The sequence below is a fragment of the Nicotiana tabacum genome, chromosome 4, assembly GCF_000715075.1.
Source record: "Nicotiana tabacum cultivar K326 chromosome 4, ASM71507v2, whole genome shotgun sequence".
Lineage (NCBI taxonomy): Eukaryota > Viridiplantae > Streptophyta > Magnoliopsida > Solanales > Solanaceae > Nicotiana > Nicotiana tabacum.
The window spans coordinates 131,839,305-131,854,123 of record NC_134083.1 but is presented as its reverse complement, the minus strand read 5'-3'; the positions used below and the strand labels follow the sequence as shown (position 1 = coordinate 131,854,123).

Here is a 14,819-nt window from a genome sequence, read left to right as displayed (position 1 = left end):
GAGTTATTCACTTGTAGCGGACTGTTTTGTGGACTGTTTTGTGTTGATGTTGGGCTGTGTGTTTTACTACTGTTTTGTGGAGTTTTGGAGGAGGAAGGGGGTTTATAAACACCATATAAATGTAGGGTGGTTGGCTGGTCGTTCGTCATAACATTTTCGGGTCGTTTGACACTACTACGGTGGTCGTTTTGTGTACGAAGAGATTGGGGTGTGTTGGGCTATTTTGTAGTATTTGATGGTGTATATAGGGCTGAAAAATGATGTATATATGTTGTTATTGTTCTGTTCTTGTATTTTTGGTGTTATCTTGAATTTGGAGGAAGTAAGGATTATAGGGGAGATGCTGCCCGTTTTAATACAAAATAAGTTTGTCGTTCGTTGTGCGATAGTTGTACCTTTCGTAACTTAACGATAGTATTATTATCATTCTTGTAGATTAAGGTGCGAAGAGGTGAGTTCAACTTGGTGATTAGAAAGATTCTGATAAGGTATGTTAAGGCTAAGCCCTTCCTTCATTTTGGCATGATCTCGTAGCTACATGTGTTAATAATGAGACATAAAGAGAAGTTCGTATTCATGAATTTATTCACATTATTCTAGTCTCATAAGTTACAATATTATTCCATAACGGGACTTCATATTCAGTTTAGTTTTGTCTTTATTCAGTCAAGAGAGCAGAGGGTCTATATATATATATATATATATATATATATATATATATATATATATACAGTATTACACTATTTTCACCACCATCGAGCTATAATCGGTGGGCAGGCCCCTATTGGACAACCTCTGATCAGATGGTAAGTTACATATACCGAGCCTACTGTGGCCGAGCGCCTATGAGCGAGCCCAGGATGGCCGAGATACAGAGCCCAGTATGGCCGAGCGCCTATGAGCGAGCCTACTACGGCCGAGCATTTACACGTACCGAGCCTTATAGGTCCGGACATTTATTTTACTTACTATATTGAAGGAGTTTAGTCACTATCAGCAGGTAAGTATATCTCCAGATCTTCTTTGACTCCCAGTTACTTCCAGTTATTATATTATCAGTTCAGTTTCGATTTTCAGTTATGTTATTGCCTTATATACTCGGTACATTATTTCGTACTGACGTCCCTTTTTCGGGGACGCTGCATTTCATGCATGCAGGTTCAGATAGACAGACGAGTAGACCTCCTCAGTAGGTGTTTCCAGAGTTTAGCCTGATCGGTAAGCTCCACATCCTTCGGAGTTATTGGGTCTAAGTTTTTGTGTGCATCTTATGTATGTATTTATATATATAATATGGGTAGGTCGGGGCCCTGTTCCGATCACAATATATCTATCAGTAGAGGCTTGTAGACATATCCTGTTGGTTAGTGCAGTATGTTGGGTTTGTAGGCCTGGTATGTATAATTTGGTGGTTTGTCAGCTATAGTAGCTATGACGGCCTTTTCAGCCTAGCTTTATATTGATGTTTAGTTAGCGCTAGTTTCCATTCAGTTTTATATTTTGCTTCGCAAATTATCTTGCAAGGTGGCCCCATGGCCAAAGTATGACATTATGTGTTCAGAGTCCCTTAGTCGCAATTTGGTACGCCATGTTAGGTGAGGCACCGGGTGCTTGTCTCGCTCCTAGGTTCTGGGCGTGACAAATAAGTCGTTCAAGTAAAAGCAAAATTAACATAAGGCATTGATGGATCTTGGATTTGAACCCTGGTCATCCACAAAAGAGCAAAACTAAGGTGCAAATACAACTAGTGTCCCAACCAAGCTTCGAGTATTAGGGTGCCCTATTAACTATATATCCCTTTCTCAAGGTATGTAGCCTATATATACATGCATATACAGAATTGTTTTCGAGCTTAATGTGTGCCGGTGATCCTCTAACTAGGCCCGCTTCTGAGTGAGATACTAATAACTAACGTACATAAAACATACAACTCTAAGAAATACTAAGTAGATGTGGCAAATGGGTTGTTTGAGTTGTATTTGAGCTAGTCAAGATATGCTGACTCACTAAATGGGCCATTGCCCAACCATGTCTAAAGTTCACTTAGGTTAAGATGACTGGGTCAAGATGGGCTAAACAATAGGTTATAACCCAACCCGTCCAAATTGACTCAAATCTTTACAATATTCTCAACTTTTAATAAGTAAATACAAAATTATCTTATATTTTGGAATAAATGTCACTTATAATTTTTTATGGGTTAATTTGGGCTACCCCAAAACAATCCATTTTCAAAATTGTTCTAGTCGAAACCATTAAAAGTTTGGGGGGGGGAGGGGAGGGGGGAGGATTTGAGCGGGTCAAATAGATTTAGGTTAGTTTTGCCATGCCTACTAACGTACATAAAACATACACCTATTGATACCGGCCAATTAACAACTAGTTCAATATCTAGACTCTTTAGAACGTGTACCACTAAATGTATACCCAAAACCAATTATTAATAAATAAATGACTTCTAAGCGTACTGTCAAAAGTGTACCTAAGCAATATATGGGACAAGAGATTCCTTAACATTACCTAAAATCAATTGACCATAGATTAATTAAATTTTAGGAATTTGGAGCTTTTGTACCTCTAACAACATGGATAAGTAACTAAAGTCCCCACCTTCATTTGGAATGCAACCTTATCGATTTTGATGAGTCAATAATTAAAAATCTAACTGATAGAGATTGTGTGCCTTTGCACCAGGGTTTTGGTCCAGTAGTAAAACCGCAGCTCGCATGGTTCAGTAGTAAAAGTGCAGCTCGTATGAATAAAGCGTTCATCACGAGCATTTAAGTGGAGAAGAGTAAAGAACGTGCACATTATAACTCCATTGAGTGATATCACAACTTTATAGAGTATTTCTAACTTATGCACCTGAACTTATTTACAATTATTTTATGAAAAGATTTACTTATTAACGAAATGCCAACGTTTATAAGAATGTTTACTAAAAATTGATTAAGTAGTAATTGATTAAATGTCCAACTTATGCAAATTTTGCTTGTACGCACCTCGACTAATTTCATGGGATATATGTTACATCTCACTGGCACAGATATCGGGTAACTCTATCCACCAAAAGTTAAACAGAAGAGAAAAAATCACTTAGTATTTTTGTTTCCTCTGCTGGGATTTGAACCTCATGGTTCTCAACCTACTTCATTAACCACTAGGCCACACCCTTGAATGCGTTTTGTCTTTTGTATTCGTGTTCTCCTATGTATGGGATGTTAGCTCATAGCTCACACCAGAGACCTGCCCATCTACATTGTCAAAAACCTCTCGTCTTTTAACTAACTTCCATGAGAAAAATCTAATCTTACATTCAGGTCGTTTACTACATAGTCTCTTCTAAGATTAAAAAAAAATGTATGTATTCTAACAGTAAGAAAGAATACACAACATCAAACACATGGCACTGGTACTTTGAAGCAACTAGCACAAAATAGCTATATAATTAGACAACAAACTGAGGCCAATACTACTAGGATTCAGGTGCCGGTACTCATTGCTTTCCCATGTAGTATGGGTAACCTCCAAAAGATGCTGGTGTTGTTTGAGGCTCTTGTTTAACAGGATACTGGGGGTAAGGAAACTGAGGCTGGCCCGAGTATGGAGGAGCTGCAGCTGGTTGACTTGAGTATGTTGAATTTGTGTAAGCAGCTGGTTGACTTGAGTATGTTGAATTTGTGTAAGCAGCCATTGCTTGTGGATAACCGTAACCAACAGGTGCTGCCGGGCCGGGATGCGTCTTCTGAGCTTGTGGATAACCAGGTGCCAATGGCATGGACATCGGCACCATAGTTGCTCGTACCTGGGACTGTGTAATTTTACCCTTGTGATTATCAGCAAGCTTGACAGTAAGATTCCTGCCCTGCAATCATAATAAATAAACATAAAATCTTTAGACGACAAATAAATTGGATATCTTCATCGTACCAGCAACACGTAACAATCATTATTGATTTCATTCTATAATAACAAAGCTTTCCTAGTTCAATACTTCACCGAGCACCATTACTACTCTTAGCAAGGAGACCACAATATTCATAGCATTGAAAATGTCTCATTATATACTGTATGCAGAATAGCACAACACTTATGAGCATCATCTGTAGAAAGATAGCTGACCGTCTCCTTACCCCAAGAATCCTTTGTGGATCGTTTAGAGCTTTCTTTGCACCCTCAACCGTCTTGTATGTGACAAAACCAAAACCACTTCATACAAAATTACAAACTTGTTAGAGATATGCTAACAGACGGAACAGTTTTATTATTTATAATGCAAACAGAGATGTATCTCTAACCGTGATGTCTTCGTGTCCTTGTTATATGCAACTGAACCTTCTTCTATCTCACCATGCCTACTAAAAAAGCTGAGTAACATCTCACTTGTTGTGTCTGATGACAAACCTCCAATATAGAGCTTCCTCTGGGCTTGGTCAGCGGTAACAGTGGTACTGCTTAAACCTTCACAAGCGAGGTTACAAACAGCCATGCGACCCTGCACAGGTATTTTAGCAAAGAAAACTTTACCATCTCATTTATCACGAGTGAAGAAGGCCAGACGGTAAGTGAGATATCGAGATATCCTGTGTTTTGATAGGTAAGTTTTACTACAAGAACTTAAGTTCAATGCATGCTTCAGAGATTGTTTCACTTAATCCAAATTGCAGAGTATCTAGCCACAGTAGGCCTACAAATACTTCTTAAAAAGAGATAGAAATATTAGATAAAGCAATGCTTTTGATTATTATTAGCATCAAGCAATCGACAGAATAAAACTACATACAAATTTCTAACAAAGTTCAAATGTCAAGACAACATAATTAAAGAATCTAGTGTTTACATCTATCATTTTGCTTGGTGCTTTAAGGGCCATCTGAGCAGATTCCACGTCTTTATAAGTAATGAAACCATATCCACGTGATATTCCAGTTACTTTGTCAGTAATCACAGCACCCTCTTCAATTTCACCATGCTCTGTAAACGCCTGCGGACACAATCATCCTTAATGATGTAATTTGAAACATGCATGCATTTGCTGAAGGTTTGAGAGAGGTCACATCAAATAGATTCAATAGAAGATAAAAGAAGGTGACACGAAACTTCACGACCACAATCCTTTTAAGGACTCATATCATCATTTGCACAATCACCAAGAAAACACAAAGTCACAAGCACCAAACAGTAATGCACTCACAGCACACAAAGTTTCTGACGTAGTATTCCAGGCTAAACCACGAACAAAAAGCTTTCGAAGAGCTGGATCTGCGCTTGCAGCACTATCTTTATTATTTGATTGTTCTGCGCTTGCAACACTTTTAATTTCTTCTGCAATAGAAGGGTATTGTGACCCTCTTCACGCCATAACATGCAAACAAGCACACATGCACAACGTCAATTCACACCACACACAATTACGAGGAACATAAAAATGTCCCCTTAGCACGAGCACATAAGCTTACGCACACCACCAACAGAGATTAGGATATACTCAAACTGAACCGTAAGACTAGTGCTAACATGAAAGACCAAATTGCACTAAACCCTACGTTAAAATACGCTCAGCATAGGAAAAATAAGATTGTAATTATGTTTTTAATATTGTTCCACTTCCAGCCATAGGCAAATAAGTGATTCAATGTTCGATGTGAAGAATTTCTGCTAGTCAAGATTGAGTGCTAAAACCAAAACTTTTAAAAAAAAATCAGATATAAACTTAATAAAAAGGCCAAATAATAATCATGAGATGCGTACAGGACATATACTTAGGCATGTGATGAAATTTTCAATGACAGGTCACCGACGTGTTACTATTAGCACTAAAGTCTTTGATTCCTGATAACACATGTTTCCTCATTCGACGCATTCAACCAGTAACTTAAACCTTGAAGAAACCAATAACAGTTGCCTTCTTATCTAACTTGAGAAATTATAAAACCATATTCTCCATCATTGGTCCACCAAGTTTCCTTCAATAATTTAATTCCGACCAGTAACTGAGGACATGTTTAACTTCCCTATAAGAATCAAAAGCTTATTTTCAGCTCCAACTTCTTCTCATCTAACAAAAAGAAGTTCTTCTCAGACAGCCAAAGTGTTACAGCTAAATTATACTCCCTGCGGCCCATTTTATCAGGCACACTTTCTCTCTTTTAGTTTGTCACAAAAAGAATCATTTATAGTCACACAATTAGATGATTCATAATCATACAAATGTATATGACCTATTTTAGGGTACAAATTTCAAGAGTCTTTAGTTTTAAACTTTCGTGCCTAATCAAATACCGCCCCTAAATTGGGATGCAGTATCTGACGAAAACAACTAAAGCAACTACAGGGTTTTTCAAAATTGGAAAAAGGAACCAACTTTACAATTTACTACGGAACCCTTAATCCCAATAAACATTCCCAACACTTACCTTGTAAAATTTCAAAAAAGACAAAAAAAAGAAGAAGAAACAAATGTAGAAAAATCACCAAGAAAATTAATAATACATACATTTTAGCGAGAAGATCAACAAGATGGGGTTTAGCAAGAGGATCAAGCAAAGACCGCAATTCTTCTACTGATAATGATGATGTTGAGTTAGAATCAATTTGACCATTATTGGCCATTTCATCAAGCTTCCTCTTCTTCAACTCCTCCATCTTCTCTTTTTGGAGTTAAAATTGAATTGGTGGTGTCGGAGAGGTGGAATTACAAACAGTGTGTGCGTGCCCTAAGAACTAGAACCAAGTAATGAACCCTATTGGTTTTCCTCCCCATCGCATCTCTAAAAAGATTAGTAGTTTATTGAGTTTTTCGCCCTACAAGTTTCTTCAATCTTCTCTTTACCCCTAAAAGTTCTTTTATGCCTTTTGGTCCAAATATATAAGAAAAAAATCTATCTATATATATATATATATATATATATATATATATATATATATATATATATATATATATATAAAGTTGGAAATTGGCCAGCTGATGTGGCATCCCTATTTATCTTTTTTTCTGGTTTTTTTGAATTGTTTCTGTTATTTCACTCCAATTCATTTATTTTTATTAGCCCACTACTCAAAATAATAAATACTACTTAATGGCCCAAAACATTAAGCCCAATAGCCGTTTAGTTTTGCCCTTTGACAATAAAACTCCACATAGCCGTTTTGTTTTCTTTAACACATTACACACCCCACGTTCTGAGCGAGTCTTCTCTCAAAGGTCAGAGGCTCAGAGCTTCCTCCCAATGTAAAATTCCCAACCTTTCTTCTCCTAATAATTCTCCATTCATCCTCTGACCCTCCAAAGCATACAAGCATACTATCAATAACCTGTCAGTGATACCATTTCAAGCGAGCGTGTTGACGAGTGACTTTCGGTTCTCACAATGGTTCAAACAATGTCAACAAATTAGGTTCGTTTATATTTTGCCCTTTACTACAATATGAATGTGTTTTATGAGTACCGTTATGGTTCTAATGCAATGAACGATACTCGAAATTCCATCTTTGGATATGATTTTGTACTTTTTTTATTTCCTCTGGTGTGCCTGTATGGTGGCGCTCCACTGTTTTCTTTTTCTCTTTGCTGATTGATGTACTAAAATGGGAAGAGGAGCTAATCAAGGAAAATGCATTTCCTGGGAATGTTAAATTTTTAGAGGACAAGTATGATAATGTGCAGAAAAAATTAGAGGAGTAAGAATGGAGATATGAATAGTATGAAGAAGAGTGTAATTTGAAAAGGAGAGTAATCTTCTATTTTTTTCCTTTTGTATTTGCTGAAAATATTGCTGAAGCTATTAAAAATTATGTGTTGAATAGGGGAGAAAATAAAGAGAAAAACGTAAGAAGATTTCTGATGATAGGCGAAGGGAATGGACTTGGTTGCAATTTATATCTCTTCTTGATTTTGGTTCTTCAAGTGGCAACAGTTCGAGCAAAATGGTCAGGTAGCTCATTTTTCTTTTTCTTCCTGCAGTTTCTTGGCTTACCAACTACAGATTTGTTGCTTAATCTTGGTTTGTACTGAAGTCATAGCAGTGGCCAAGGTTTTTACTTTTTAATCCTTAAAAATCCAAGAAGAAAGGTTTAAAAATTGGGTGTGCGTATTTCTTGTGCAACTCTATGAATTATTAGCGTAATTCGACTTTGACTTATCACTAAATGTGTACTGTGACTGTCTTTGTTATCGGAAGTCCACAATTCTTTGGTTGGATTGCCACCATTTGTCGTTTTAGTCTTTTCTTGGTCGTATTCAAGTGCAATGAGAAGGTTCAACTTAATCAATGTTAGAAGGAAAAAAAAGACATGTGGGCACATCACAAATTGCATAAAAAGGGTATGGTGGTGTCAAAACATTTATAATGATCATTTTCTTAAGACTCAAACTTTTCTACCCAATATATTTTACTGACTAAAAAGAGTTCCTTACAGCAGAGGAGCATTCTACTGTGACAGTATAAAAAGGCCAATAGTTCAACAAAGAAGCAAACAAGGACAATTTACTCTAATTAATTAGTGTAAAAAATATGGGTATATAACCGTTTATACTTTATTTATAATTAAATGACATATTCTTTTACTTTAATTCTTTTTTCTACTCTTTGTACTTGCATTCCTAAATATACAATTGAAAATGAAATTCCATTGCAGATAGTTAACTCTTTGGGAATTTTTCGGAAAGTTTTCGCTCTAAAGGTTTTCTCCCGTCCATCTTTAGTATTTTTCTATTGGTTCATTATTTTTTCCCCCTGAATTTGAATTTCTTTTTAATTAGAATGTGCGATGGTGAGATCGATCTCTGCTCCCTATTGCTTATACCATACTTGTAACATTCAAAGTGTGAGGAAGATATTAATGGAGTTGAATGTGATCTTTTGGATATCCCATTGGCTCTTTGTTATGTCTTTGTCGTTTCTCGGCTTTGCCTTTAATTATTTTTTTCTTCTTTTGTGTTAGTACTATAGCTAATAACAAGAAGATTTAGGAACTTTCTTTCTTCTATGCTAATCTACCATTAAGAAATTCTTTTGGTATTACGTTGATTATCATTTGAAAAATTATACTCCACTCTTTTATGCTAGAAAACTGGTATAATTGTATGCATATTGCATACTTTGTAGAGTATAATAATAAAACGTTGGTGCCTTCTAAACTCACCCACTTGACCGTGTAGAGACCATAAGTGCAACAAGGTTGGATGTTAATATGAATGAAATAGTCATAATACAAAAAATAGAAATAAAGGAATATATGAAAATTAGTTGTTAGCATATGAAAAATTTCTAGAAACTGGCAGAAGATTTTGAGTCACGACATTAATGCATACATGGTGAAAAATAAAAAAAAGAAATGAAAGAAAAAATGAGGAAAAAAAATAAAAACTAACTGTTGGAGAAAATAAATGTCAATTTTTGTACTTTTTTTAGGAATGTTTCAAAACGTACAGTTGTTAAAGAATTTATTTAACTTCGCATATATAAGAGTAATAAGTTGATAAAATATTTATTTTATGGATTTACTAATGTTACTAATGTTTTTAAAGTTTGCGCGAAGCGCGATAAGTTCACTAGTTTCCAAATAACAATGCTACTTAGCTACAATATAGGGCACAAAGTGAAGTACATAAATTAGATGTCCAAGTGAAAATAAGTCGCTTTATTTATTTTCCAATAGTCTGTTTGGCCAATCTTATAAAATATCCTTTATTTTGAAAAAGTTTTTTTTTCTTAAAAATACTTTTCGAAAAAGTACTTTTGGAGAAAAATTATTTATATTTGGCTAATCAATTTGAAAAATATTTTGAGCACAATTTCGATTTGGCCAAGTGTAGCGACCCGACCGGTCGTTTTATATATTTGAGCCCTATTTTTCCATTTGATGCTTCTTGTATGTTTGGTTATTGCTTTGTGACTTGCGGGGATAGTTGATTTGGTTCCAGGAAGAATTTGGATTGAATTAGAATGCTTAGTTCCTTTGTTAGAAGTTTAAGTTAGAGGACTTGACCAATGTTTGACTTTTATGTAAATGATCTCTGATTAGTGATTTGATAATTCCAATAGGTTCATATAGTGATTTTGGATTTAGGCGTATGTTCGGATTTGGATTTGGAGGTTCCTAGGATATTTTAGCGCTATTTGCCTAAAGTTGACAATTTGAAGACTTGGAGAGTTCCTAAGTTTGACTGGAGGTTGACTTTAGTGATATCAGATTCGGATTTTAGTTCCAGAAGTTGGAATATATTATTTTGACATTTGGGACTTGTCTGCAAAGTTTGGGTTCATTACGGATTGGTTAGGCTTGAATTAGATGCTTGGTTTGAAGTTTGAAGGTTATTGAACTTAATAGAAGTTCAATTTACGTTTTGGCCTTTGATTCGTTATTGTGATGTTATTGTGATGTTATCGTATGTGTTTGGAGACTTTGGGTAGGTTGGGATAGCGTTTATGAACTTGTTGGTGTGATTGGACGGGGTCCCGGGTGGTTCAGGTAAGTTTCGGATTGTCCGAAACATTGTTAGAAGTTGCAGATTTTGGTGGTGTGAGTTCCTTCTTGGCTATCGCGGAGTGCATTTTGGTGCTGGGCAGATTTTGTTCTTTGCGTTCGTGATTGGTGTGGCATTCACGATTGGTTGTGGCTGAGTAGTCTTCGTGTTTGCGACAATGGGGTCGCGCTCGCATAGTGATGAGGCAACTAGGGGCTTGGCCTTAGCGCCATGTGAGGGCCCGCATTCGTGTAAGCTAGTGGAGTTTGTGCATCGCGAGTGCGGGTTGCAGGTCGCGTTCGTGAGGTTTCATTTGAGGCAGTGCATTTTTTGCTTCGCGAATGCGAGGCAATGGATGCGTTCGCGAAGTCCATCACTGGGCAGACCTATAAGTGATATAATTTCAGGATTTTACTCATTCTCTCATATTTTGAACCCCAGACTTTGAGAGGTAGATATTTTGGAGAAAAATACACTACAACATTGAAGGTAACCGATTTTCACTTGGATTTGGCTATATATTTGTCACGACCCAAAATTCCAATCTGTCGTAATGACGCCTATCTCGATACTAGGCAAGCCGACAACCTCGATAAACCACAATTTCTTTTAAGTTTGAAAATATAATATTTAAACACAATCCAAAAATCTCGCAATTACCGATACAAACACTCCCAAAATCCGGTGTCACCGAGTACATGAGTATCTATACATTACAAGTCTGGAAAACGTGATCTATAATAATCTGAGACCAAATACAATAAACAAGAGGATAGGGAAGGAGAGACAAGGTCTGCGAAACATGGCAGCTACCTCTGAATCTCTAAAAAATTGACTGTGTGAAAGAATCAACACCCAATGTATCCGGGATCACCTAGATCTGCACACGAAGTGCAGGGTGTAGTATGAGTACAACCAACTCAGTAAGTAACAATAATAAATAAAGAACTGAAAGTAGTAACGAGCTTCTCACCTAAGTCCAAATACAGTACTTTTCAATATATAAAAAAAGAGTAGGCATGCTCTCAAGTTCAACATTTAAGATTTCACTGAAAATTCATATCAAGTTTGACCGAAATAGAAAATAATATTTTTCCGAAATTTCTAAAAATAGTGATATATGACAGCTGAAATGCAGCAAATAATGATATCAATGCAGCAAATAATGATATCAATGCATCCTCTCAGAGTAACAGTCACCCAGTCCTCCCATTCACTCCAACCTCGCAATCACTCTTTCCTCACAGTCACTCTTTCCTCAAAGTCGCTCATCACTCGACACTCGGCACTCGCACTCAGTAGGTGTGATGACCCAAAATGTCATCTTTAAATTTAATAAGTAATTCTGTATTCTAAGATCTCGAAAAGCACCATTTATCATTCGTCGACTCGCGTGCGCAGTCCGTACAATTTTTCGGAAAGTTTTTATGTGAAATAATGGATTAAAATGGGAAATAGAGCTTTAAAACTCAACTAAGTTAACTTTGGTCAACATTTTGAGCAAACGGACCCGGATCAGTATTTTGACAATTCCGGTAGGTCCGTATCGTGATTTGGGACCTGGGCGTATACCCGGAATCAAATTCCGAGGTCCCTAGCCCGAAATATGGAATTTTGATGAAAAATTAAAAGCTTGAAAGCTTAATGATTTCTAAGAAATTACTGATGTTGGATTTATTGACCTCGGGTCCGTATTCTGATTCCGGAGCCCGGCATAGGTCCACTATAATATTTATGACATGTCTGCCGAATTTGGTGAGAAACAGAGTTGATTTGACGTGATTCGGACGTCCGGTTGTAAAAATAAAGGTTTTAAATATTTTCTTGAAAATTTTCTTTGATTTGGTGTCCGATTCGTAGTTCTAGGTGTTAGTTTGGTGATTTGATCGTGCGAGCAAGTTCGTATGATGTTTTAGGACTTGGGTGCATGTTTGGTTTGGAACCCCGAGGGCTCGGGTGAGTTTCAGATGGGCTACGGGATGATTTCGGACTTAGGAAATCTGGTTTCCTGCAGACTTGAGGCTTCTGGTGTATTCTTCTTCGCGTTCGCGAAGGTACTCTCGCAAACGCAAAGAGAAAATTGGGGCTGACACGTTTTGTGCTTCGCGTTCGCGAAGGCTTGAGGTTCAAAGCTTCGCGTTCGCGATAGAAGCCTCGCGTTCGCGAAGGGAAAGAGGCTGGCCAGGATAATTGCCTTCGCGTTCGCGAAGGCCAAGCTAGGCAAGCTTCGCGTTCGCGAAGTGTAAAATGGGACATCACAAATTTGTGCTTCGCGAACGCGAGGCACTGACCTCATTCGCGAAGGGTAAAAGTCCTAGAAACAGAACTTAAGTTCTAGAAAATGGGATTCGTCCCATTTTCAACCCTTTTCCATTTTTGAGCTCGGGTAAGGCGATTTTTGGGCGATTTTCACGGAAAAATATTGGGGTAAGTGTTCCTTATCCTATATTGATTATATTTCATGATTTCATACTCATTTATATCATGAATCCGTGAATTTACGGAAGAAAAACCAGATTTTTATAAAATCTTCCAAAAACGAAAATTTAAGATTTGAAGGTCCATTTGACATCGGAATTGGATAATTTTTGTATGGTTGAACTCGTCTCGGAATGGGTGCTCGGATTTCGTAAGTTTTTTTCGGGATTTGAGATGCGGGTCCCACTGCCGAATATTTTAATAAATTTCGGATTTTTATCCGAAAAATTTGTAAATTCATATGGAATTAATTCCTATGATTCGTATTGAGTATATTGAATTGTTTGTGAATAGATTTGAAGCTTTTGGAGATAAATTTAAAAGGAAAAGCTGTGGTCGAGTAATTGATTGGAATTTGCAAAGCGAGGTAAGTGTCGTGGTTAACCTTGATTTGAGGGAATAGAACCCTTAAATTATTTGTTATGTGAAAAGCATGTGAACGATGTATAGGCGAGGTGACGAGTGTCTATACGTCGTGAAATTAATTATTTGCCTGCTTACTTGAAAAATCATAAATTATTTTAAATCATAAATTAATTATTATAATAATTATTTCTCTCCTATTCTTTGTCATATATTAATTCTTGAATTCCTGCATTAATTGTTACATGCTATTTGAATTATGTGTTTTAATTGTTATTTGACATTTAGCATATTAAATATTAACTGCCTATTTTCTCCCTGATTTCCATAGTAATTTGCTATTTGTCATTGTTCGTTTTATAATTAAATCATAATTATTAAATGTTTGTTGTCTTATAATTTTATATTAATTGTTGTATTTATTGGGAAAATTTCTTCTATAAGAATTGATTGAAATGGATATATTGGGGGGATCGGATTGCACGCCGCAATAGACTTATTTAAAAGTCAATATTGGGGGATCAGATTGCACGCCGCAATAGACTTATTTAAAAGTCAATATTGGGGGACCGGATTGCACGCCGCAACAGACTTATTTAAAAGTCTATATATATACTTGATTGAAATAAATATATGACAGACTTGATTAAAAGGAATATATTTGGAGAGCGGGTTGCACGCTGCAACAGAATTGAATGTGAATATATTGTGAAAGCGGGTTGCACGCTGCAACAGAATTAATTAAAATAATAATGGATTATGACTGCTGAGTTGGCTTCAATTATTATAAATGAGTTACGTGATTTATTTATATTATTTGTTGTTGTTATTAATATTGCGTACAGGTTAATGTAAGTGAACCGCCTTAGCCTCGTCACTACTTCGTCGAGGTTAGGCTCAGCACTTACCAGTACATGAGATCAGTTGTACTGATACTACACTCTGCACTTCTTGTGCAGATTTTGGAGTTGGTCCCAACGGCGTACCATAGACTTGCTCGGATTCCAGCTATCAGAGAAGACTTGAGGTATAACTGCATGGCGTCCGCAGTTTTGAAGTCCCCGTTTATTTTACTTTAGCTGTGTGTTTATTTTACAGACAACTTTATTTTATTCAGACCTTTATTTGTATTTATTTTAGAAGCTTGTGCACTTGTAACACCAATTCTGGGATGGTATTTAGACACCGTTATTTTTATGGATTATTTCACTATATTTCAAACTTTGCTTCCGCTTTTGTTTTCTTGATTATTAATAATTTAAAGATTGTTTAAAGATTGGTTAATATTATTCTAACATTGGCTTGCCTAGAAAGTGAAATATTAGGCGCCATCACGGTCCGAAGGAGGGAATTTCGGGTCATGACAGTTGGTATTCATAACCACTCCAGTACTTCAGGACGCTTTAGTTCATTTGGTAAGTCTTATGTAGGGCGTGGCCCAGAATGGTACATTTTCAGTGGCACCAGCCGTCTCACAGGCTGGGGGAGGAGCACAAACTCCTACTACTCC

General features: G+C 36.6%; 1 protein-coding gene and 1 long non-coding RNA gene across 2 annotated transcripts; one reads left to right on the top strand and one right to left on the bottom strand.

Annotated features, from left to right (window-relative positions):
* Positions 1 to 3,259: 3,259 nt before the first annotated feature.
* LOC107825363 (UBP1-associated protein 2C-like) lies at positions 3,260 to 6,825 on the bottom strand. Its single transcript, XM_016652213.2, has 6 exons — positions 6,497 to 6,825; positions 5,195 to 5,351; positions 4,841 to 4,984; positions 4,299 to 4,495; positions 4,134 to 4,209; positions 3,260 to 3,865 (listed from the first exon to the last, which is right to left on the bottom strand). The coding sequence occupies exons 1-6, from the start codon at positions 6,643 to 6,645 to the stop codon at positions 3,497 to 3,499; spliced, it is 1,092 nt and encodes a 363-aa protein (XP_016507699.1). The 5' UTR covers positions 6,646 to 6,825; the 3' UTR covers positions 3,260 to 3,496.
* Positions 6,826 to 7,139: 314 nt separating this feature from the next.
* Positions 7,140 to 14,523, top strand: LOC107825364 (uncharacterized). The gene is made up of 3 exons (XR_012708396.1): positions 7,140 to 7,397; positions 7,807 to 7,934; positions 14,269 to 14,523. It is a non-coding gene; the product is annotated as an uncharacterized LOC107825364 (long non-coding RNA).
* The last annotated feature ends 296 nt before the right edge of the window (positions 14,524 to 14,819 follow it).